The sequence below is a fragment of the Capricornis sumatraensis genome, chromosome 23, assembly GCF_032405125.1.
Source record: "Capricornis sumatraensis isolate serow.1 chromosome 23, serow.2, whole genome shotgun sequence".
Lineage (NCBI taxonomy): Eukaryota > Metazoa > Chordata > Mammalia > Artiodactyla > Bovidae > Capricornis > Capricornis sumatraensis.
Genome location: NC_091091.1, coordinates 45,604,165 through 45,630,251, shown reverse-complemented (window position 1 = coordinate 45,630,251; position 26,087 = coordinate 45,604,165). Strand labels below are relative to the sequence as shown.

Here is a 26,087-nt window from a genome sequence, read left to right as displayed (position 1 = left end):
ATTGTAGGCCATACGGTAGTTGGCAAGTAGCAGCTCATAAACGCCACCTTCGTTTAGGGAAAGAGGGGCAGTTAGGAAATGAGTAAAGTTGACTTGGCTTCTGGTGTCAAACCTACTTGATTATTTTCAAGTGATAGCACCAGTAATCAACATAAATGGGCTCGATTCTCCGTTCACCTGTGCTACTGAACCCTCCATTCACCTCTCTATGGAATAGTGTCAACCTTCACTACACCAGTACACATAAGTCACCACACTTAGGTGACGATTGTTCCTCGGGCTAGAGGTGAACAGAACCCTGATTCAGATCATTCCTAAGTGCTCCTTGCCATTCCAAAGCCATGGCAATAAATGGGAAATGGAAAGATCCACCCGATCCAAGCTGTAATTTCTCTCTAATTGTTTTCAAAGTCAAGTATTGGCACATTAAATATAGTGCCCATTTAAGAGGAGATGAGCAGAAAGGGCAAATGTAAGATGAGGGAAGAGGAGAAATTGTATTAAGTGTAGGGAAGAGCTTGGATGGTGAAGTTAGACTACGTAGGTGGTAGTAACTTAGCCACCATAGATAAGTCACTTAAGCTCTCTGAGCCTAGGTTCTGCATCTCAAAACAGACACCTACTGACTATAGTTGTTGTCAAAGTTAAATAAAACAATTCCTATACAGGACTTTTGCTTCATAAGCGTTCAATCAAATATAAGCTTCTTCTGCTGTTGTTACAGCCAACTGGTATTTTTCAAAAGAAGCAAATTCTTAAGCTTAAAAAGAACAGCTGTTTTACCTATGTTGGCAGTGATGTTGAAGAGTGAAATGGAAACTATAGAATCTACTCTCACAGTCCTTTCTGAGAAAAGTGAATGTGGGCTTTATTTACCTGTGAAAATAATAGTTTACTTAATTTTCAACTTTTCCTGTTTTATAGCCCTATATTTCTAAAACGTGTGTTAATTAAGCTCGACAAATCTCATACTATGTAGACAGGCTTATCACATCAAGAACAGTCTAAAACAGGGAATTCCCTGGTGGTCCAGTAGTTAGGGCTCAGCACTTTCACTGCCATGGGCCCAGGTTCAGTCCTTGGTCAGGGAACTAATATCTCGCAAGCTAGATGGTGTAGGCAAAAAAAAAAAGGAACAGTTGTAAGCCCACAGTCCAAAGACTTCTGAGCTGCAGGTGGTCGTTTAAAAGTGAGGAAAGCAGCCTTAGAAGCTTTAGGCCCATGTAAAATGCCAGCTATGGAGGTGTAACGACAGGAACCCACCATTTTTCACCTGCTTTCATGTTCCAGCTGGAAAACACAGCTGGTAAATCAGTCCTGCTGTTCTTAAAGAGATTTCTACTGAGTCTACAACTGTCCACAGTGGCACGTGTGATTTGTTCACTTCATAAATGGAGAGGGTCTTCTGAGTAGTCGTAAATATCGCGGACGGCAACATGAATGCTTCAGCATCAGTGCCACAGGACTGGATCCAAAATTCTGTGTACTTCTGACTTAAAATGAGACCCAGTATAGTATGAAATTATTTTGCAGAAAGTCTGATTGTCCCCTACAGTTTCTAAAATGCTGTACCAACAGTTTTATTTACTATCGTTTGTGAAACTAAATGAGAGAGAGCGGGAGAGAGGAAACTTCTTTTTTAATTCCAGGGGAAAAAAATTGTTTTCTTCATTTTGAATCTCTTAGCAAATGAAAAATAACAAAAGAAAACCTTATATAAATGCTTCACTGTTCATACAGATGTACCGTTCTAAATCGTTAGGATCCCAAATGCCAAAATTGTAACCAAAAATAATTTGACGTTTATAGCTAAATTGAATTGAGTGCTAAGTGAAACAGGATAAGCCCCATTTAGCACTGTGGAAAACATGGTTTCAGAAAAAGAGGGAATATAATTTGCTGCTGCTTGTTTTTCAGGCTGTCAGAATTATGTCTTCCTGGCAAGGCAGTGTTGGCCAGTGGTTAGGGTGAGGGTGGCTTTGGAGCCAAACAGAGTCAAGTTCAGTCTCTACAGGCATTGCTGTGTGGCTTTGGACAAGTCATTATGCTCTGCGAGTGTTTTCCTCTTCCTTGTTAGGCAGTTGATAGTGGTCCCTATACCACCAGGCCTCTGCCAAGAAAAGTAAGAAAGTACGCTTGACAAGCAGGTGGCCTGCCACCCGATACACTGTGAGCCAACAAACAGCAGTGTTAGGAGGGAGATGTACACGCTGATGAAGATAACAGGACATGGATAATGTTGGTGGTGGTACCTTGCTTCAGCCCTAAATTGTGAAGCCAGAGCATGCATTATTTAACTCTTCCCATAAGGAAAACAAAAATCATAAATATGTACAAAGATTACATTCCAAAAGAAATTCAGGCAAAGCTCAGGTGTGGTAAATACCAGGTCTCTGATTCTTTCCCTTAGTTTCAGTTTCCTCCTATTATTTCTTAGCTCAATGAGCTATCTTTATAGAGAATTGCTCAGTGGCCTGATCTTGCCATAAAATCATCCAGAGGGGACTTCTCTGGCGGTCCAGTGGTTAGGGCTTCAGGCTGCCAATGCAAGGGGCACAGGTTCAATCCCTACTCAGGGAACTAAGATCCCACATGCCAAAGGATTTTTTTTTAAGTTGTTTTAAAAATCGTCCCTAAGGTCTAATGACATCAGCCTTGAGCCCCATGATTCCAGCCCATCTCGACAGACTGTTCACTAAAAACCAGAGCAAGTTCTTCCAGGGTGCAGAAGAATCCAGAATCCTATCTGAATACATACTGGCTTTTTTCCTCAATCTTTTCTCTGTATTTACTTTAGCTCTGGTTGAGGAATAGGTAATTTTTCAATAAAAGATATTCTTTTTTAGTAACTCAGAAAACCCTGATCATGAGTTTCAATTATGATTTTTATTGTACGATGCATTTTGTTAATGCTCCAAGCCATGTGAAAGTCTTTGGAGCTGTATTTCCAAATTCTCATAAAAGAAAACCATTACCCAAATTTATATATGAATGATTTTGTAATTTGTGGAATAATAACTTGCAGTGGCGTAAATCTTCAGGAGAAAACTGGATTGGATCCTTTGAATACCAAATGAGCTTCACTAGGAAGATCACTGAAGCCTCCAGTGTTTGTGTGATTTCCTTGCAGAGAGTGACTGAAGTGCCTTCTGGAGTTCATTGACAAACAAGCGCTGTCTTATGATGCTTTGGCTTGAATATGCTGCATAGAATAATTAAACCCACACACCATTCACATCATCTTCAAAGAAATAACAGGAAAAAGATGACATCTCATCAATGAGATTTTCATATTCAGAGTAATTGATACCAATTTCTAACCTCTCCTTTCCCTGTTTCTGTCATTTAAGCAGTTCTAACATTGATGTCAAGTTGTCAGATGGATCTTAATGGCCTGACAGCGTTTGGAACACTTAAAATAACAAGGAAGGGAATGTGATTGTTGCCACCCCGCATGCCCCCTCCATGGTCCATGATAACATTTTTGAACCAAAAAAAGAAGTAAGAAATAAAAAAGAAAGATATTTATTTTATTCTTTTACTGATCCAGTTAGTTTGACTACATTCTATCCAAACTGGGTTGCTTTTCTGTGATCAGTTCAGTTCAGTCGCTCAGTCGTGTCCGACTCTTTGCAAACCCATGGACTGCAGCACATAAGGCTTCCCTGTCCATCACCAACTCTCAGAGTTCACCCAAACTCATGTCCATCGAGTCGGTGATGCCATCCAGCCATCTCATCCTCTCTCATCCCCTTCTCCTCCTGCCTTCAGTCTTGCCCAGCATCAGGGTCTTTTCCAATGAGTCAGCTCTTCGTGTATTTTCTGTGATAATGATTCTGTTTGTGCCCTCTAAACCCACTCCCATATTCTTAAAAATTCTGGGATTCTGGAGAATCCCGTGGACAGAGGAGCCTGACAGGCTGCAGTCCATGGGGTCCCAAGAGTCGGACACGACTTAGCAACTAAAGAGAGAGATTTATTGACTAAGCTTTTGCATTATATTGGACTTCCCTGGTGGTTCAGTGGTAAAGAACCCACCTGCCAATGCAGGAGACATGGGTTCAATCCCTGGATTGGGAAGATCCCCTGGAGGAGGAAATGGCAACCCACTCCAGTATTCTTGCCTGGGAAATCTCATGGACAGAGGAGCCTGGCGGGTTACAGTCCATGGGGTCACAAAAGAATTGGACACGACTTAAATAACTAAACAACAGCAAGAGCTAAACAACAACCAAAAAGCAACTGAACGAAAACAACAGGGCATTATGCTAGGCTTAGGGATGTAGCTTTTGTCCCTTAACTCAGTATGGGAGAAGACAAGCCAACAGGAGACAGAATAGAGCAGGGAAAATCCTGCAGCAGAATGTTGGCAGAACGCAAGGGAGGGGTTCACTCACTCCAAACGGGGGGCTACAGAAAGAGCCCCCGTCACAGAGGGAAAAGTGAGCAGGTGTTTCTTCCTGCTTTCCTATGCTTTGGGGAATAAACTATGTCATTTTGGTGAAATCCATCTCATTTAAACGATGTAGCTAAATTATATAATGGTCAATTTAGAGTAGGATCATTTCCAATATTGATCCCCCCAAAAAGCAATTTGGGAGTAATGGTTTTTATTTCAATACAGAAATCATTTCAGAAATACAACAAATTTTAAAAGGAGGTATGTATAAAATCATAATGTATGTAGCTACATCATAACGTTTTCCTGTCAATACTAAATGATCGTTTTTCAGCCCTATCCACCACCAAAGACTCTGACATCAGAAAACACTGTACTCGGCTGGAAAGGGCGAGATTTTACTTGTCCTCACATAAAGCAAGCGTGTGCTGCCTGAGCGTCTGCCTCTCCATCTTCACTCCAAGCCACTTCCTGCACCTGAGGCTCTCAGAGTCAGCTGCTAACTGGAAGACAGAGGAGACTGACCTCAGGCCCCTTACACTCATCACAGGCTCAGGGCTGAATTCATCCTCTCCTTTTCCTCCCTTGGGACTCACCCATCTCAGCTGACAACTGAGGTTCCTAATTCTGCCTGTCTCCTGAATTTCCCACCCCAAAGGCTCCTGTCCTTGTCTGGCCCCACTTTGCTCAGAGATTCCCTCCAGCCTCTTAGTTACCCTTCCTGTGCCTAGTGGTCTCTTCCCCCTCAGAGTTTTACTTAAACGACTATCAGAGTGGCCTTTAGCTCCAAAGCTTGTATCTGCTCAGATCTCTGCCTCATTTAATGGTTCCTTAGTGCATAGTGGGGGGGCTTCCCAGGTGGTGCTAGTAGTAAAGAACCTGCCTGCCAATGCAAGAGACGTAAGAGATGCAGGTTCAATCCCTGGGTCGGGAAGAGCCCCTGGAGGAGGGCATGGCAACCCACTCCAGTGTTCTTGCCTGGAGAATCCCATGGACAGAGGAGCCTGGTGGGCTACAGTCCACGGGGATGCAGAGTCAGACGTGACTGAAGTGACTTTGCACACATGCATGCTTTGCATGGCGTGACGTCAGTGACACTTGTTCCCAACCTGCTGATCTGAACAACAGCACATCTCCTTACCTCACTCTGCACCTCAACACCTTGGGATTCCATTGAGTCTTACCCGCTGTGCCCAGCCCCCACTGGCATGCTGTTTCCCTACCCTCCAGGCCTCCCTGCCTTTGAGGGTGCAGTAACTTTATCGGGAATATTCTCTTTTCATCCTTCCCACCTCACTAACCCCTCTCAACCTGACTCCTTCTTCGCCATCTCCCACGACTCACTTGGGTACCGCCTCGCCCTGGGTTGGAAGCCTTTCCTTGAATTCCCACAATGCTTTGGGTGTATCTCTATCATGGGGCTCTGACCACTCTTTGGGTCTGTCCTCCACCCGATGGTGAGCTCTTGGGGTCTTATGCCCCATGTCCAGCACAATAAATGTTGGTTAAACGAGAGAATATTGAGGTGCCACTTGTAACAACAAAACAAATGGGAAACAGCAAAATCAACTCCTGGCATTTTATTTTCCGGTGTCCAGAGGAACAGAATGCCTCGTTAGATCAGCTAATCTAATAAGCAGAGAAAAAGAACGTTCTCATGAAATTATGCATTCACCTTCTGTCTCCATTTGCTGACATCCAGAATCCATCTAATTGGATTTTCTCCTTGGGGAAATCTAAGGGAAATGGGCGCATTGCTGTCACAGCTCCAATATGGCCATTGTCCATGCACTCTTCTTGACTTTCTCCAGGGACGCTGGACTTTAAATTAAACATGTGTCTCAGGAAGCTTCACCTGAGTGATTTCCCAGCTTCTTCGTGGCTCCTTGGTAGGTCACGGTACCTAAGAGGGATGAGAGTCAGGTGTTACTGGGGTTGGGAGGGGGTGTCATGTCTGACATTTGGCAATCCCATGGACTATAGCCCACCAGGCTCCTCTCCAGGGAATTTTCCAGGCAAGAATACTGGGGTGGGTTGCCATGCCCTCCTCCAGGGCATCTTCGCAACCCAGGAATTGAACCCACGTCTCTTATGTCTCCTGCATTAGTAGGCAGATTCTTTACCACTAGGGCCACCTGGGAAGGGACGACCTTAAACAGAAAGAGAATGTGCCTTCAGCGTTCCCCTCAGATCCCGTCATCCACACATCTGTCCCCGCTTCCATCCATCCCTTATTCTGCTCAGCGTGTATTCAGCCAACATTTGGCACAGCATGTACAACAGGTGTTCGGCAATTATCTCTTGACCATCTGAGGAAGGCAGTGCCACATAGAGGTTAAAAGAGCAGGTTCTGAAGCCAAAGCATCTGGATGCTGCCCTGTGCAGTGTGACCTTGGGCAGGTCAGCTAACCTCCCTGTCTCTTGGCATCCTTGTTTAAATTGGGATAAAAATAGTACCTAGGGGCTTCCCTGGTGGTTCAGATCGTAAAGTGTCTGTCTGTAATGCGGGAGACCTAGGTTTGATCCCTGGGTCGGGAAGATCCTCTGGAGATGGAAATGGCAACCCACTCCAGTACTCTTGCCTGGAAAATTCCATGGATGGAGGAGTCTGGTAGGCTACAGTCCATGGGGTTGCAAAGAGTCGGACACGACTGAGCAACTTCACTGGTTCACATAAAGGGTTAGCACAGTGCCTGGGCTGGGGGTGGGGCCACAAAGAGCAAAGAGCCTTCTGGTGGCTTAAATTCTTGAGGGAATATAGGCAAATGAATAAACAGATGAATCAGCAAGACAGGAAAGTGAAGGAGTTCTGTGATGTGGGGATATGGGTGGTGGAGCCTACTCTAGAAAAGATGATCTGGAAAGGGCCCTCTGCAAAGATGGTTAAACTCATACCTGCAGGACAGAAAGCAGCCAGCCCCGTAAAGAGCCAGGTGGAGAATGTTCCAGGTGCATGGCAGAGAAAACACAAGGGCCCTAAGTGGAAGAGGGTATGGAATGTTCTAGAAAGAGGCAGAAGGCATGCTGCCTGGAGGAGAATGAGCCACAGGGAAGACAGGCGTGATGCACTGGGAAGGTGAGGTTGTGAGTGGCTGGGAGGCCATGGAAAGCTTTGAGATTGCATCCCAGGCAGGCGGGGAGCCACTCAAGGGTTCCTCACAGGGCAGTGGTGTGATCCCCACCAAGTGGGACCAGGACCGTGTCACTGCCCTGGGCACCTCACAACCTGGGGGCTGGGGGCTGGACCGTCTGGCACTGAGACAATATCAGAGCAGAGAGGGTTGGGTTCTGATACACGGTGTGTGGGCCACAGACTCCCAGTTCCTGGGCCCAGAGGATAAGCCTCAGCCTCGGCGGCCAGGCCATCTGGCTTCTCTCCCATCTCATGTCCTTGTCCCTTATGGGAAACTGAGACTGGAGAAAGCTCTGGGTTTTCTGAGCTCTCCACGCCCGGGTTGCTGCAGGAGAGTCCAAGCCTCTATTCTCCCCGGGCTGCACCAGGGAAGACGATATTCACAGTGGTGTCGGTGTGTCTGAGCTGCAAGCCCATGTTCCCCTTTCAGACTCTACTCAAAAAGGGGTATGTCCCTCAGTGTCTTAGCTATAGAGGGACATGCTCAGACCATCCCCATTTCCCCCTCTGTCAATACAAGGAGACACAGGAGAGAACTTAGGAAGCTGCTAGACTCAAAATGTGATGGTTCTTGTGTTTCTGTTTAAGTGGCATTTGGATACAATGAAAAAATAGTGAGTCTTTAGGCAGAAATACCCATGCATCTTTGTATTACAGGACTAAGTCACATTTTAAAACCTCATCATTCACTTTATTGTTGTTAAAGCCCCACGTTCTTCTTATCCACCAGTTTGCTGACTGCCGTTGACACGAAACTCATTTTCTCCAACCCCTGGTTTTCTAGACAGATTTTCTGTATTTCTTACCCATGAAGGAAACGATCTCCTTGGACATCCATCTTTCAGTTGGAAAGCCTTGAAATTCTCTCTTTGCTCTACAAATTCCTCCTCTCTGTGTTACTCTTCTTAGCATTAGAAAGTGAAGTCGCTCAGTCATGTCCAACTCTTTGCAACCCCATGGACTGTAGCCTACCAGGCTCCTCCAGCCATGAGATATTCCAGGCAAGAATACTGGAGTGGGTTGCCATTGCCTTCTCCAGGAGTTCTTAGCATTAGGTATTCATATACCTTGATTTGTCCAAAAGGTGATGGTGATGGTTTAGCTGCTCAATCGTGTCCGACTCTTTGCAACTCCAGGCTCCTCTGTCCGTGGGATTTCCCAGGCAAGAATACTGGAGTGGGTTGCCATTGCCTTCTCCAGGGGATCTTCCAGACACAGGGGTGGAATCTGTGTCTCCTGGATCTCAGTGGATTCTTTACCACTGAGCCACCTGGGAAGCCCTTGTCCAAAAAGAGGCCATCCCTCATTGTTAGAAACAGAGTTACTCAATTATGAATGAGAGATGCATACTGCAAAATGATTATTGAATAGTAAAGCATATAAGTCATAATAATATAGTTCCCAGTATATTAAATTCTTCTTTTTCTCCTTCCTCTGCTGTCTTGAAGCTAACCAAGCCCCCTCCATCACCAAGACCTCTAGGCTGTACTGGTCCCATCTCGCACAGGCGAAGGCTCTGTCCTTGCTGACACCTGTGCTCTAGGCACCAGGCACCTGCCCCTCTCTGCCCACGTTTCTGCATCCTGTCCCTTTAGATCATCCGTCTTCTCTCTGGTTCCCTTTAGAACTACCCTCAGGAAAGTTTCTGTGACCTCCCCTGTCACCGTCCCCTCGGCCCACACACCCCCCCCCACCAACCCCCAGCTGCCCCGTCAAGGTCACCAACCTCCCACCCATCCCTGGAACTCTGCCCACATGAAGGAAGACCACCAGCTCCTTCTCCAGACTCCCAACACCTCCCCCGCCCCTCTCCTTCCTCTGCTCCTGACCCTCCAGCCTCCTCCGCTGCAGGCAGCGAGCCCACCCTGGGGATCCTGTGACAGCTCAGAGGAGGATGCTGAGAAGATGCAGATTTGAGACCAGAAGCCAGAAGGGAGGTTAGGCTCCTCCACTGAGGCTGATCTCCTCCTGAGCAAAGGGACGAGTAAGGGTGCGGAGCACGCACGAGCTTTGTCAGTGAGTGTGAGAAATGGTCAGCGTTTTTTATTCCTAGCCCGTTCTTCTCAAAGGCTTACTGTTAAGTAGAGCACATCTCTGACCCACTGTGAAGGTCCGGCTGATTTAAACCAGGCATTTCCCAAAGAGATTGAAACCTGCATAAAAGTGGGAGAGGATTCTCAATTCTGGACTTGCCTAGAGAGAGTCTGAAGAGATCTCACTTTGTAAGAGGACCCTCTCTCTCATCTGTTACATTGGCAGCATTGCAGCTTTGATTTCTCCCATATTGATCAGCCAGGCTTCTCTGGTGGCTCAGGGGAAAGAATCCACCTGCCAGTGCAGGAGACATGGGTTCAATCTCTGGGTCGGGAAGATCGCCTGGAGAAGGAAATGGCAACCCTCCCCGTATTCTTGCCTGGAGAATCCTGTGGACAGAGGAGCCTCATGGGCTACAGTCCATGGGGTCACAAAAGAGTCAGATAGGAGTTAGCTACTAAACAACAACAACAATATTGATCAGGACTTTGGTTGTAAAGCCCAACCGGAACCAGCTGAAGCAAAAGACAGGGGTTGATTGAGGAGAAGGAGAAGCCAAGTGGACCCCTGAGGTACTTGGAAGACTACCCTTTTTGTCCTGTGTCAGAGCTGGTGACGGCTGGGTGTTCCTGGGGCCGCGTCCTCCTGCACCCAGGGTGCAGGCTAGAGGAAGCCTTGAGTGCATTTGTGTGAAGCTCTGAGAGCAAAGAGGACAGTCTTCTTCTCCAGATTCCCCAGCTCCAGGCAGGCCACGGACAAGACTAGAGATGGGTTCGCTTGGGTCCCAGGTTCATCATGGGGCTGGAGGTGGAGTGAGCCCGGAAGAACTGAGCTGTGTGACATGCATTCCCTGGACAGGGGGGTCGGACAGCATCGTCACTGTTCCTCAGCTCCTGCAGAGTCCAGTGTTTAAAACACTCTCCATTCATGAGAAGGCAAAAGGCGAAGGGGGCGACAGAGGATGAGATGGTTGCCTGGCATCACCGACTCAATGCACATGAGTTTGAGCAAGCTACGGGAGACAGTGAAGGACAGGGAAGCCTCAGTTCAGTTCAGTTGCTCAGTCGTGTCCGACTCTTTGCAACCCCATGGACTGTAGGCTTCCCTGTCCATCACCAACTGCAATTAGAGTTGGACATGACATGACAACCTCACAACAGCAACTCATTACTGCCCAGACTGATAAAATGCAGAGGTGTGTAGAGCTTTGCCCTGCCTCCCGCCAACCTGACTACCCAGATTCCAGACCCTCGGGTCTCCTGGCCTTGCCGTCCTCTGCCTGGAACCCCCTCCTCCCAGCCCAGTTCTGCCTGCAGACTCCTCCCCTGCTCTCTGTAAAGCCTTCCCTTTTCCCTCCGCTCCACCTTCTGTGCGTCTGTTCAGCCAGGAAGACTCTGTTTCTGCCTCTGTGACAGCCCTCCCTGCCCTGTACTGTGCTCTGTCCGTCGCCTCACGGGGAAGTGTGCCCAGCACATAGTAGGTGCACTGGAAATACTTGTTGCGGTGACGTTGAGAAAGACAGAGTGCACATATGACAGAGGAAAGCACAGAATAGCTTGAAACCTAAGCGAACTCAGGCTTTGCTGCCATCAGTGAGGGTCTAGTAGGTCACAGGCCATTTTCATTAGAGGTTTTTGCCCCTCTACCAATTCATCTTAGAAATTCAGTATTTCAGTTTGACCAGGGTCATTTCCCCCTGCCCCCCGCCTACAGCACTCTAACACTTCATCATGGTTTGAAACACTTCTTTGACATTTTAATATTGACAGCTGGCTCCCTCACCTGTGGGAGAATTAGCGGGCCAATATTGTGGATCCAAAATTACGTTTCCGGTGGGGAGCTTAGCTGCTGATTCTAGATAGCGGGGCCATGTGACTTCAGAAGGGTGGGCCTCTTCTGAGTTTCTGCCAGCTATAATGAATACTGCTGTACGTTATATGTGTACGTTATTAAGAGAGTAAATCCTAAGAATTTTCATCACACAAAATAATCCACATGTGCTGTTCATAAAAGAGTGTTGCAATTGTGAGTGCACTTGTGCGCATGTGCACGCGTGTACACACACCTGCCGGTGTTGGAGGACTGAGATGGGAAGGGTGAGGAGGGCACCACGTGGACCATAGGGGCTGCTGTTCAGAGCACATGCTGAGTCTCCCGGCTCTCCTCTGGATAACCTGAATAGGTTGAAGGCCCGAGGGAGCCTCATGGGGTCATCTGTACAGTGAGGAGGGAGTCGGACCCTTGCCGCCATCCAGCCTAGATACGAGCAACATGTCAATGCGAATCTACACTCACGTTTATGTGGTTTTTATTTTTCCACAGAGGTCTCATCGCCAGCAGTTTCACGGAAACCCACTATCTACAGGGTGGCACAGACATCTCTCTCATCCGAAATTACACAGTAAGTCCTGCTTGGACCGCCATGATACTGTGCAATCAGGTCTGTGCTTAAACTCCGTAGCTGTTTTATCCCCAGCGAAGTCACATGCCCAGATCCTTCTGTTAGACCCCAGAAGAGCTTGGGCATTGCTTACTGCTTGGCCATTCCATTGTAACTCCAGAAAAACTTGACTTTGGCCAGGTATGTGCCAGGGCAGTCCTTGAAGGTACGGTTCTATTGCAGACTGACATTGAATCCACCTGCTAATAACAATGGGATGCTGAACCAGGCAAATCCTTCCCGGAAACCGAGCCCAAACGAGAGTTGATTCAGAAAGCTGTCATCCCTGGGCTGAACTTGGCAGTGTTAAACTTGCAAGACCCTTAAAGACATTCAAAGGAAAACTGACTCTGCTTAACCTGCCATAAATGTAGCCGCCGTATCACTATGATACTGTGTCTTGGTTGTTGCTGGTATGCGACATTTATCAGCTCTTGGCTTTTCTGATATCTGAAGTTTTCTGTGTAACTTAGGGCTAATTTTGTTTATTCCTGTAATAAACGTCTATTGTGCTCAGCCCCAGGTGTGAATGTGGGCATTGAAGAGAGTTGTTGCCTCTGAAGACTGATGGTTACGTGTTTAAAGAGCTGTGGGTGTTTGTTTTATAAAGAGTAATTTTAGTACTCCCTGGGTGGCTCAGGCCTGGGTGTTCATTGGAAGGAATGGTGTTGAAGCCGAAACTCCAATGCTTTGGCCACCTGATGCGAAGAGCTGACTCATTTGAAAAGACTCTGATGCTGGGAAAGATTGAGGGCAGGAGGAGAAGGGGACGACAGAGGATGAGATGGCTGGATGGCATTACCAACTCGATGGACATGGCTTTGGGTGAACTCCGGGAGTCAGTGATAGAGAGGCCTGGCGTGCTTCAGTCCATGGGGTCACAAAGATCGGACACGACTGAGCGACTGAACTGAACTGAACTGAACTGGTAGCTCAGATGGTAAAGAATCTGCCTGCAATGCAGGAGACGTGGGTCTATCCCTGAGTCGAGATGATCCCCTGGAGGAGGACATGGCAACCAGCTCCAGTATTCTTGCCTGGAGAATTCCACAGACAGAGGAACCTGGTGGGCTGCAGTCCATAGGGTCACAGAGTCGGACACAACTGAGTGATACATACACACACACACAAAAACTGAAAGGCTCTCCATCGTAGGCAGCAAATTCTCCCTTCTCCGCATTATGCCAATACTTTTCTTAATCACGTGTTTGGCACTTCCAAACTGTTACCTTCAGATTTCCAGGAGCATACAGAGTGAACTGATGCCCAAAGAAAGCACCTGAAAATCTTGGGTTAAAAACAAAGCATGTAAGAATTTTTATTCATGCCTGAGCAAGCTTGAGAGAGTCAGATAAATCTCTGGGAATGAGGGCAGTTTGGGGGAAATTGGATACAGGTGTATGTATGGTTAAATCCCTTTGCTGTCCATCTGAAACTATCACAACATTGTTAACAGCTATACTCGAGTGAAAAATAAAAAGTTAAGAAAAAATAAAAGAAATAAAAAAGAAACAAAGCAAGGATGTAAGCTCAGAGCACTGGGCTGGTGAACTGAGGTCATGGGACCCCAGTGGGCTATTCAGGACTTAGAGAGGAGACCCAATGCTTCAGTGCTTGGGGTTGGGACAAGAGGGGTGGGCATCTGCAATCGAAAGTGAAGGTGTCAGTCCCTCAGTCATGTCCAGCTCTTTGTGACCCCATGGACTGTAGCCCACCAGGCTTCTCTGCCCATGGCTCTTTTCCAGGCAAGAACACTGGAGAGAGTTGCCATTTCCTCCTCCAGGGAATCTTCCCAACCCAGGGATCAAACCCGCGTCTCCTCTGTCTCCTGCATTGCAAGTGGATTCTTTAGCCACTGAGTCATCTGAGAAGCATTGAGAATCCCACAAAAGTTAAGCCCCCAGAGAAGTGCTTCCTCTGTAAAAAACAACAAAAAAAAAGGACAAGGAAAACCCCAGTCCAGAGAAGGGGAAACAGAGAGAACTGTCTCCAGGTGTCCTGGAATGAACAATGATTTCACAAAAAATAGAGAAAGTGAAAGCCCAGCTGGCTTCATAAAGTGTACATTTGAAACAGGGTGGACTGGTGCCCAAATTCTAAAACCAGCGTAGGAATGGGACTCCCATTCAGTGTATTGATGTCAAAAGTGGTCCCAGGCCAGCTGTGGTGCATCCCCTGGGGCCAAGCTGAAGCCAGCTGAGAATCGTTCTCTAGGGATATTTCTGTGACCAACCTAGACAGCATATTAAAAAGCAGAGACATTACTTTGCCAACAAAGGCCCATCTAGTCAAAGCTATGGGTTTTTCCAGTAGTCATGTATGGATGTGAGAGTTGAACTATAAAGAAAGCTGAGCACCAAAGAATTGATGCTTTTGAACTGTGGTGTTGGGGAAGACTCTTGAGAGTCCCTGGGACTGCAAGGAGATCCAGCCAGTCAATCCTCAAGGAAATCAGTCCTGAATATTCATTGGAAGGACTGATACTAAAGTTGAAATTCCAATACTTTGGCCACCTGATTCGAAGAACTGACTCATTGAAAAAGACCCTGATGCTGGGAAAGATTGAAGGCGGGAGAAGAAGGGGATGACAGGATGGGATGGTTGGATGGCATCACCGACTCGATGGACATGAGTTTGAGTAGACTCCAGGAGATGGGGAAGGACAGGGAGGCCTCACGTGCTGTAGTCCATGGGGTCGTAGAGAGTTGGACACAACTGAGTGACTGAACTGAACCAAGGGGTATTTCTACAGCCAGATTACATAAGGTTCCCATGTCAAAAACAAAAAGGAAGAAGAATATTATTAAAGATAACCCAAAGTCAAAATGACGGAACACACAATTAGCAAAAAAAGTTAGTGAGCGACAAGGGAAAGGAGAGAATTGGCACCTCCAGGAATGCAAGACGATGGAAAGTTGGAGAAAAGTCTGAGATATTTTAAAGAGAACAGAACCTAGGTCCAATAAAAATTCCAGAGTGAAAACACAAGGTGGGGGTGGGGGAAAGAACACTAAAGATGCCCCAGCAGTGCCCTCCCTCCTGCTGAAGACGGGTAATGGGTTTCTCAGTGGCATCCTGAAGGAGCAGCTGTTGGATTTAGAAGGCAGAGGGCACAGTGAATACAGGTGTGTCCCTGTTGAGTTTGTGGCGGGACAGTCAAGTGAAGGTGTTCAGTGGGGAGACAGGTGTATGAGCCTGAAATCCAAGACAAGGGTGAGGACCACAAAAGAGGAGGGCTCATCTCGGGTATAAGTAATTGCTGGTGCCCTGACTTCCCTTGGGAGGGGCAAATGGCAACCCACGCTGGTATTCTTGCCTGGAAAATCCCAGGGACAGAGGACCATTGTGGCTACGGTCCATAGGGTCACAAAGAGCTAAGCAATGGAGCATACACAGGCGTGCATTCACCTGACTTTCTCTCTCTCTCTCTCTCTCTCTCTCTCTCTGTCTCCTAAGACAATGTCATTTAAAATATGCTTTTAGAGTTAACATGACGGCTTTCCTTACAGAGTAAATTGTTGTTCCAATTAGAAGCAGAAACAAAGAGATTCTAGAAATACTTAATAATAGGCTGGAATCCTCCAAATCTCGCTGGTAGATGATGGTGGAAGTGCTGGTCGAATACAGACCGTCCTCCGGCTGTAAGATATGCTTCCAAGGTAATTTTCATAGTTTCTTGTTTTATATCTCCAGCTCCCTGACTCATTCTCTATTCTCAGGCATTTTTGGTCTTTTTATCTCTTTTTGGGAAAAATGTGATAAGAGAGAAGAAGAAATAGGGGACTTGATAAACAAGGGTCCATCCGCTGCCGGGGTATATGGAACTTGGCTTGCTGGTGACTGTAAATCCAGGCATCTCAGAAAGCACCCTGGACCGAAGGTGCTGGAATGTTGATAGTGGTTGTCTCTGTCTGGTGGAGACTCTGTAGTTTTCTATTTGTTATGACTGTTGTGTGTAGTGGGTGTGGAGAGGGAGTTCCTTTCTCCTCCTCCTCATCTTTTCACGAGGTAACTGTGTAGATAGGAAAACACCTCCGCCTGCATCCAATCCCTCACTTCTCCCCGTGGAAGCATCTTCTCAGGGCAAGGAGGGCAGGAGTGGGCAGGCCCTGGCAACCTCTGGTCCCTGCTGACTGGGGCAGGGGTAGGGTCCCTGCCTTGGAATGGCCAGGAGGCCAGCCTTACTGTCTTCCCTCAGCTAAGGGTGGGTAAGCCTGGCCCATCCCTCTGAGGAATATTCCAAGCAATGGTCTTCTGTGGCCCCAGCCTCCCGAAGATGGGTCCCCCCAGGCTTGGCTAGCAAGAACAAGGTAGGGAGATGAGGCTTAGAGATAGAAGGAAGGCTCACTTCTGCCCTCACCTAAGTTGTGTCCTTTGATGGAATGTACCAGAAACCACTCTTTCATAGGTAGGTAACCTCATAGTATGGCACACAAGTGGTAAAAATCCACCTTCCAATGCAAGAGGTGCAAGAGATGGGGATTCAGTCACTGGGTCAGGAAGATCCTCTGGAGAATGAAATGGCAACCCACTCCAGTATTCTTGCCTAGAGAATCCCATGGACAGAGGAGCCTGATGAGCTACAGTCCATGGGGTCGCAAAGAGTCGAACACGACCGAGCATACACACACACACACACACTCACACACATACACACACGCACACACGCACACAGGCACACACACACAAATTCATGGTACATTTTGATCTGCATTGGACTCTTTGAATCCGTATACAACAGGAGAAGCAGCTGGAGGCTGGGTGAAATGGCACATCCAAACCTCCAGAAACAATACGCATATGTTGCTTTTATAATTACAAAAACAATAACTTTTCCCTTTGTCCAACAGCCACCTTCCCCCACTCCTTGGAGTACAGTTCTGAGCTGTAAAGATGAGTGAACTGTTTCATTTACTTAAAGAAAACCCGCAGCCCTCGACAGCCTGTCCTTCCAGCAGAAACCCTTTCAGGGAGCTCACAGCCTCCTATTGTCTTTCGGAGGGGTGGGGGTAGAGACAAGGATGCAGCTTTGGGGGTTTTGTTTCTATTGAATCAGGCTGGGAAACAAGAAATGTGCTGACTCACCCCACTTTCCCCCCAAGTCAGCACACAGTGAATTTCACTAAATTTAAAATTATATATAAAATAAGAACCACTTTTTGGCTAGCATCTTTCTTTCTTAAGTTTAATCTCTCAACAATCAGTATAAGCTGGTTGACAGGCAAGCTAGTGGCTGATTTAATTTTGGAATTGGTCCCTTGTCTTTTCTCTCTCTGTGGCTCAAACCTTTGCTGGCCACATCTAAGGAAAGATTGTGTCCTACACTATCTCTTTTAATAAAGCCTGTGGGAGAAAATGCACGTGACATTTATGCTGTTTACACCCCAAAAGTCAGCTCCGGGGAAGGCCAGAATGGGCCTCCAGAAAGTCTCCTACATGTTGTCAGCACTTTGGTCCAAACACATCCTTCTTTTCTGTGCGTGTTAACAAAGCACCTTCCCAGTGCCAGGCCCCATGACTGCCACAGAGAATAAAAACAGACAAGAGAACCCACACGGGGCTAGAGGGTGGAGACTGACATAATTCTAAGAATCACAGACTGAATCAATAAAATCTGTGCTGAGTGCACCGAAGGACAGGCTAAGGGGCTTAATCTAGTCTAAGGAACCATGGAAGGCTTCATGGAAGAAGGGCCATGTCAACCAAGATCTGAAGGTTGAGGACATGACCCATGGGATGGGGAAGGGAAGGACATTCCTGGCTGATGCCAAGTTTTACCTGGAGGTGGGGAATTGCCTGTAATTTGACAGGGGCCACCATAGGTAGGACTTCAAGGCCAAGGGGACAGTCTGGTTGTCAATAGAGGAAGATGGGGAAGCTATTAAAAGGTATCAACCCAGGGGTTGTCATAACTAGGGATAGGCTTTGAAAGACACCACTGGCTGCAGTGTGAAGGTCATCAGAAGGACAGGAGCAGAGATTCGGCAAGGTCAGGCAGCTGACCCAGGCAGGATGAGCCCAGAGCTGGGGTAGGAGGTGATGGCTGCTGAGGCCAGGGGCATGGAGATAGGGAGAAGGAAAAAGATCTGAGCTTCTGCACCTGAGCAATACCCAGAAGGGCTTCATTTGTTCTATACATTTCTTATGGGAAAAATCTATGAAACCAATTGCTATACAAGATGTCCAAAAGGAACCATCAGTGTTAACTGAGTCTGAACCATTAGAAAGGCATGAAATCCCGTATTTTGATCCAAAGTATTGTTTGAGTGCCATCCGTTCACTTCCATGGCAAATGTTTCCCATCAAAAAGAGTAGAATCTTCCACCATTGGCTTGGAAGTGGGTATTAGGGAGTCAGCCACTTTTCCTCTCAGCTAGAGAGCATCTGAAGAGGGTGAAAGATGATTCTGGGGGTAGGAGGAAAGACAGAGACCATTTCCATCTCATAAGGAAATGAGCTAGGCTTGTTATAAAATTCTTTTAAAAAATTGATTTAGAATGGAATCCGTTTCCCTACCACGTGTATACTCTCCGCACATCTAATTCATCAGCTTCTCCCAGGCTGGCCTGTGTCTCCAAGGCTGCTCTGTCCTCTCGCTGACTGAGGCACCAGACACCCCCTCCTCCCCTCAGGTCCTCACCATGTCCCAGAGTGATTTCCACCTTCACAGCCGTCTTATCCCCCCTCCCTGACCCACTGGCACGGCAGCAGCTGCAGCCCAGCTCCTCACTTCTCAGCTGGAAGATGTTCTGGCCACCTGAAATTTCTCCTTGCTTTTCATCTCTCCTATGTGTATTCCAGCCACCACTGCTGCCTACATGATCCTTCTAGAACATCCTTCCATTTATGCCATCCCCTGTTTCACTTGTATTTTGATCCTCCCAGATCATCGGTAGCTTCCTCGATCCCTCCCCAGTCCTCACGTCCAAAGTTCTGAGACCAATCTTCCCATGGGAATCCCATGATGGTGACAAGCCCTACCTTTTCATACATGAATTCGCTCATTCATTCACACACCACTCACTCAACAACAAGTGTTCTTGAGTGCCCACGGTGACATGGAGTTAGCACCAACACTATGCCAGGCATTGTGCCAAGGGCTTTATGTGTCCTTGGTTGTTTGGCACTCCCAATATGTTATTTTTATGCCCAGCTGAATAATCTGAGACACAGAGGGCTTCAGTAGGCGGACCAAGCCCCCAGCTAGTAAGGATTCAAATTCACACAGCCTGAGTCTAGGATCTGAGCTCCTAACCACTATGATGCAAACACAGGGGTCTGTTGTATCTCCCTGGCCGTGGTACTTCTGTCATGGAATTCGGTCTAAAAGACTGTAGCGAGGCAGCTTCAGGAATGGGCTGGTGTTTGCTGTGAAGAGAAAGACCTGGCACATTCATCTGAGGGAGGGAAGAGGATGCTCTCCTCGCCTACTGTCCTGGGATATGGGGAGGGGCCAGGAGCCCTCTGGGAATTTGCTGAGCACCTTGCTCTGAAGCCCACGGGAACTGAGGAAGGCCCAGTGCCCCCACAGCGCTGTGCAGGATGGAGGGGACATGGTCCCCATCCTCGGGGAACATGCCATCTGACCACAGGTGACACAATGAATCCGTGACAAAGGCGCTTTAGGAGCTAGGCAATGGCAGAGCCAAATCCGTGTGGAACGTGCACTGCGTCCCCACCAGCACCCCAGGTGTGCTCACTCTCTTTCTCTAAAGGTATCAGGAAAGAGGGGGCTGGAACAGCCTTCGGTCTGGAAGCAGTGGATGTAGGGGCTGGGATTGCAGGCATGGAGGCAGGCTGCTGGGCTGAAATCTCAGCCCGAGCCTTGAACCAGCTGGGAACGTGAGCATGAACCAGACCCACAGTCAGGCTTCTAGAGGAGCGAGCCTGTGGTAGCCACTGCTCCGCTTTGATGACGGATTCACGACCTCCCTTAACCCCCTGGACCATCTATTCTTCTGAGGTCCTTCAGGTATCAGGATGATGGAAGGAGAAAGGGGGCTGTGGGCAATAAAGGGGTCCATGAGCTCTGCCTGGAGCTGGGCTCTGCCCGGAGCTGGGCTCTGCAGGTGTGTGTCTCCATGAGGGGGCCACTGGCCTCAGCTCCTCCACACTACCTCCTGCCACGCCCCTCTGACTCCTATTCATCCATCCACACAAAGTTCTGCATGCCTGCCAAGAAGGCTGGGAGCTGGGAGTCAGGAGCTAGTGCAGGAATGTGAGAAAATCATGCCCTCTGCTTTCTCAGGGGTCAGCTTCTCCCACACGTGTTCATTCATTCATTCAGCAAAATGATGCTGATCCCCTAGAGTCCAGCACAGGGGGAGCTAGACAGGCAGAACCCAGTGCTTAAAGCATAATGGGTTTAAGTACATGTTGTCATATCCCAGATGGGTGACAGTGCCACACATTTCACAGATTGATTTGATCCCTAAGACCCTGGGCAGCAAGTGTCAATCCCATTTCACAAGTTAGAAATGGAAGTGGTGTCTCAAACCATAAGACTTCCGACTCTGGGCCGATTCAGCTTTCTCACTATTGCAGACTCACTGTTTCCAGGCTGAGTTTGCAGGGTGGTCTCAAAGATTGTGAGCACAGTTTTGTAAGCTGCATCCTCTAATGCTGAACTCCAGCACCAAACAGTAATGTGATGGCCCCTGAGGTTGGTCCTTCCTAGTCTTTTAAATGGACATGGTACTTGCTAGAGTTGGGGCCAGAGTTGGTTTAGAGCTGGGAGCAGCGATTATTATATCTGAGGGGAGAGATGGTTAAAGATGGGGCAGACATGGGCCAGAAAGCATGGGTGTGCTGACTTCTCAACCATCTGTCCAGTACACTCTCAGGGGAAAGCATGCATGCTAAGTCACTTCAGTCGTGTCTGACTCGTTGGGACACCATGGACTGTAGCCCACAAGGGATTCTCCAGGCAAGAACACTGGAGCAAGTTGCTGTGCCCTCCTCCAGGGACTTCCCCACCCAAGGATCAAACCTGCATGTCTTATGTCTCCTGCATCGGCAGGCGGGTTCTTTACCACTAGCACCGCCTGGGAATCTCCAAAGGAAGCTTCCAGGGGAAAGCACAATATCGCCACACCAGAAGCACACGGGGCTGTGAGGTCACTTTTTCTTTGCTCAAATGCACTCTCACCTTGTTTTAGTCTCAAGCAAACACTTGGTTTGTGGAGGCCTGAAGGTCTGTGCAAGGGAGGAAAGACCGGACCACAGTGGAGCAACCTGTGCACACACAGACACGCCCGTGTGCGTACACACTCACTCACTGTCACAGCCCTCCCATCTGCAGATCTTTCTGAGTTTGGAAATGACTTGACTTTCCTCGGATTCCCTGAGTGATGTGGGGATGAGGCCCTGCTGTGCTTGAGAAAGCATTCCATCTAGGTGTGGATTTTAGGGGGTCATTTCTCTTCATGAGGGCACATGTTCATAGCAGCAAGGCATGGAGGGAAGCTGTCTGGCCTGGGGTTGAGAGGCTTGGTTTTTTATCCCTTTTCTGCCACAAACCAGCTCTGTGACATGAGACAGTTATTTAACCGGTCAGGGCCTCGGTTTCCACATCTGTTGAAGGAAGGCTGACCTTTAAGAGCTCGAAGTTCACTCCCAGGTGGAATAGAGTGTGACCCAAATGCTAAATCGAGAGTTTGTCACATTGCATGTGGCGGGGGAGGCCCTACCCAGTTCCCAAGGGAAAGAACGTTGCAAATAATTTTTCCTCAGCTCACTCCTTAGTGGAATTTGTTTGCTCACCTCTGCTGCTGCTGCTAAGTCACTTCAGTCGTGTCCGACTCTGTGCGACCCCATAGACCGCAGCCCACCAGGCTCCCCCGGCCCTGGGATTCTCCAGGCAAGAACACTGGAGTGGGTTGCCATTTCCTTCTCCAATGCATGAAAGTGAAAAGTGAAAGTGAAGCCGCTCAGTCGTGTCTGACCCTCAGCGACCCCGTGGACCGCAGCCTTCCAGGCTACAGGACCTTTTTAATCACGTCAGCCCACTTTTGTTAGCAATTTAGCAGATAAAATTCCTTTCTTTCTAGTCCGCTGAGGGTTGGGTAACAGAATTTTTATTTTACTTCCCATACTACATAGAGTTGAGGGCTACTATTTTCAAGCTCAGTGTTTCTTATTCCATATTCCTTCTCCCTGCTATTATATTTGATTGATAGTATTAAACAGAAGGAGAATTTATTTTACTGGAGGGGGAGAAATGCATTAGGTTAAGTAATAAGTATATAAAATACATGGTTAGAGGTTTTGTAGAGGAAAAGATGTAATTTTGTGGTTATGCATGTTTGGGACTATTTTCTGTGTTATGTTTTGTTGGTAGAAAGAGAATGTATTGGATCAGCAGAACTGGGCCAAGACGACTATGCACACAGGATGATGTCTTGTTCTTTAGAGACACGAGTGTGATAGAAAGGAGACACACGGCTTGACTCTCTGGAGGCAACTGAACGGCAGGTTTGCAGGGGTAATTGTTGTGATTGACTGAACCAGCAGGCCCGGGGGCACCTACAAGACATGATGGATGCCTCTGTCCCTCACAGGTGTCTACATCTGGGTCCAACAGGCCATGTGTTTGCAAATTACGAGGCCTGGCTGGTTCCTGCCTCCTGGCATCAGTCCAAGGGAGGCAGCCTGGCTCAGATATGGAAACACGCTCACCCGGAGACCTTGCTGAGTGGGCACTGCTGGCCCCCGTGTGAGGCTGCCTGCACTTTTCCCTCCACCTGGGCCACTGCCAAAGGGCATCAGTTCAGTTCACTTCAGTTCTGTCGCTCAGTCGTGTCCAACTCTTTGCGACCCCATGAACCACAGCGCGCCAGGCCTCCCTGTCCATGCCAAGGGGCATAAAGCCCCCACATCTCTACTCCACAGAGCCAAATTCCCCAACCAGTTTTGTGTCACCTAGTGTGATGTGTCTGTCTCTCTGGTTTGTCAGTTTATCTGTATGATGACTTGTTGTTTAGTTGTTAAGCCATGTCTGACTCTTTGTGAACCCATGGACCATAGCCCACGAGGCTCCTCTGTCCATGGGATTTCCCAGGCAAGAATACTGAAGAGGCTGTTTCCTTCTCCAGGGGAATCTTCCTGACCCAGGGATTGAAGCCAGGTCTCCTGCATTGACAGGCGGGTTCTTTACCACTGTTCCACCAGGGAAGCCCTGTAGGATGACTTACTACCTTATAAATATGTAATCACATTTATTTAAACATTTAGTTAATCATGTTTTTAAAAAAGAAATTCATGAGATTGTAATTGTCATGGAGGATCTGGAATTTGGAGTTCTAGTAAAAGTCAAGAGTGAGAGATGGTCTTGCTAGTCAACTGTCTGAAGGTGAACAGAAAGCCATGTTAGAGCTAGAGATGAGGTGTTGACTCTGGCACTGACTACGAGTTGGAGTTGTTTAAGGGCCAGTGTACAAGAGCTGGGATGTGCTCTCTTTGATAAGCAATGCTTCATCCTCGTTGTTGAACTAGAAATTAATTTTATACTAATTTGTTCTCAGTTCATGCTTTAATGAGTTTATATTTCTGGGTATTTAATTTGAAAGTACATTTGATAAGTAATCTATTAAAAAGTAAATTGAGACTGAGGATAAATGAGTTTGAAATTTCAAAGGTCAGTCATTATAGACTATTGTCACCAATTGGGTTTTAATTTTTTAACCAGTACTTGATTTCTGATAGCAGTATTTCACAGTTCTGTAAAAGGGAGCAAATGATTTCAGACATAGGACCCTCAAAAAGAGTAGGTGAAAGCTGAGTGATGCTGGTTCCCTAGCTGGGTCGCTTCACCTTCTGAGTCGTCTCAGCTCCCACATGCCTGCTGGGTGTCCAGGACTGAACCCCACCCTAACCCTGTGCAGAGGGGACCACACCCCTTTGATGCCCTTGGGCATTGCATTCCAGTTGCACAATCTCCCCATGTTTCTAGAGTTGTTATAACTTCTAAATCTACCCAAAGCTAGAGTTACCTGGGGCAGGGGGTGGCAGCCGGGGGTGGAGGGCAAGGGGGGGGTTGGGGGCAGTCCATGGAGCCTTTTAAAAGTTACTTGCCATGGAAACCGAAGAGGCAGACTGGCCGCAAGGGTCCTCCGTGGGCTGCCTGGATGACTGGCCTGGCTGGATGCAGGGTCCCCCATCACTGCCCTTCACACACCCCTTCCTGAGCCACGTGCTGTTTGAAAAGGATGTTCTTGCCAGGGGGAGGAGAAGGGCAGTGAGTCTACGTCTGTGCCTGAATCCTCTAGCCAAGCAGATGCGTCCCCTCCCTCAACCGTCCTCCTCTCCCATCACCCATCTTTGTACATATGCTTCCCCTCTATGTGTGGTTCCCCTCCCACCTCTGTCCCTGGACACTAGGCACCCCACTCCTCTACATTGTATGGGGGTCAAAAAGGAGCCCCCCAAAGCTTTCATTGTTTGTGGTAGGTTTAATCAATATAAAAATCCAAGATACGCCACAAACTATTAAGCTGATAAGATGGCCCAACAGCAATGTCTGCTACAAGATCAACTTTAAAAAATAAAAAACCTTTCCTTTACACTAAAAATAACCACGCATAAGATGAAATAGAAAAAATGTTCCTATTCGAGATATCAACAAATCTATACAATACCTAGACATAAACCTAGTGAAAACTTTCCAAAGCCATCCAAAAAAAATCTAAAACTAGACCAAAGGGTGCAAAAATGGCTTTATTGTATGAAGAGAAATACCATGTATGTGAACTAGAAAAACTCATTGTTTGAAAACTACAAATCCTGACTAACCGACCTATACAGTCTAAGTAGTCAAGCTGAAAACTCAAAGGATTATTGCAGAGCTTAAAATTTGATTCTAAAATTCACCTGAGAGAGAAAATAGTGTAGAAACTTCTGAAGAAAAATAGAATCAAAAGAAAACTCACTCTCAGCAAGGTTGCCAAGACAAATTAGGGGAGTAATAGATTTCTAACAAATGGTTCAGGGCATCTGGATATTCACATGCAGAAGAATGAAAACGGACCCCTATTTAAGTATTTATGAAAATTAATTCAAGTGAATCAAAGATCTAAATGTAAGAGCTAAACTTGCAGAACTCTTAAAAATAAGTCTTCATCGCCTTAGGTTGGGTAAGGGTCTCTCAGATATGGGACCTAAAGCATAAGCAAATAAATTTAAAAATAGAGAGTTTGGACCTCATCAAAGTGATCCACTCTTGTGCTTCAAAATACATCAAGAAAGTGAGGAAACAACACACAAAGTGGGAGAAAGTATTTTCAAATCATATAAGGTCTAGTATCCAGGTTATACGGAGAAGGCAATGGCACCCCACTCCAGTACTCATGCCTGGAGAATCCCAGAGAGTGAGCGACTTCACTTTCACTTTTCACTTTCATGCATTGGAGAAGGAAATGGCAACCCACTCCAGTGTTCTTGCCTGGAGAATCCCAGGGCCGGGGGAGCCTGGTGGGCTGCCGTCTATGGGGTCACACAAAGTCGGACACAACTGGGGCGACTTAGCAGCAGCAGCAGCAGCAGCATGCAGGTTATATAAAGAACTCTTTCAGTTCAACAATGAAAAGACAGAAACCCAGTTTAAAAGCAGGGAAAGGATTTGAGTAGACATTTCTCCAGAGAAGATAGAACAATGGCCAATAAGCATATGAGAGGATGTTCAGGGACCTTCCTGGTGGTCCAGGGGTTAGGACGCCGAGCTCCCAGGACAGGGGGTGCGGGTGCTATCCCTGGTTGGGGAACCAGGATCCCACATGCCATGCAGAACAGCCAAAAAGGGATGTTCAACATCTTAAGTCATTATGAAAATCAAAACCACAGAGAGACACTACTTCACATACACTAGGAGGGTGTAATCAACAGCATAGACAATAACATGTGTGGGCAAGGATGTGACGTTTGCACATTCCTCCCACACTCTGCGAATGTAACATGGTTCAGCTGCTTGGAAGAAAGGTCAGCAGTGCTTCACAGTGTTGACAGAGTCTCCATAGAATCTAGCAATCCCACCTGCCCATTTGTAACCATATACCTACCCCAGTATGTACCCAAGAGAACCAAAAACA

The 26,087-nt window shown here is 47.3% G+C and overlaps 1 protein-coding gene across 1 annotated transcript in view; it reads left to right on the top strand.

The window, feature by feature from the left end:
• The window catches only part of ADAM12 (ADAM metallopeptidase domain 12), a 388,314-nt gene that overhangs the window by 237,016 nt on the left and 125,211 nt on the right, over nucleotides 1–26,087 (top strand). The window contains exon 4 of the mRNA XM_068961374.1: nucleotides 11,889–11,967. Coding sequence (XP_068817475.1) covers nucleotides 11,889–11,967 — 79 coding nt within the window. The remainder of the gene's footprint in view (nucleotides 1–11,888; nucleotides 11,968–26,087) is intronic.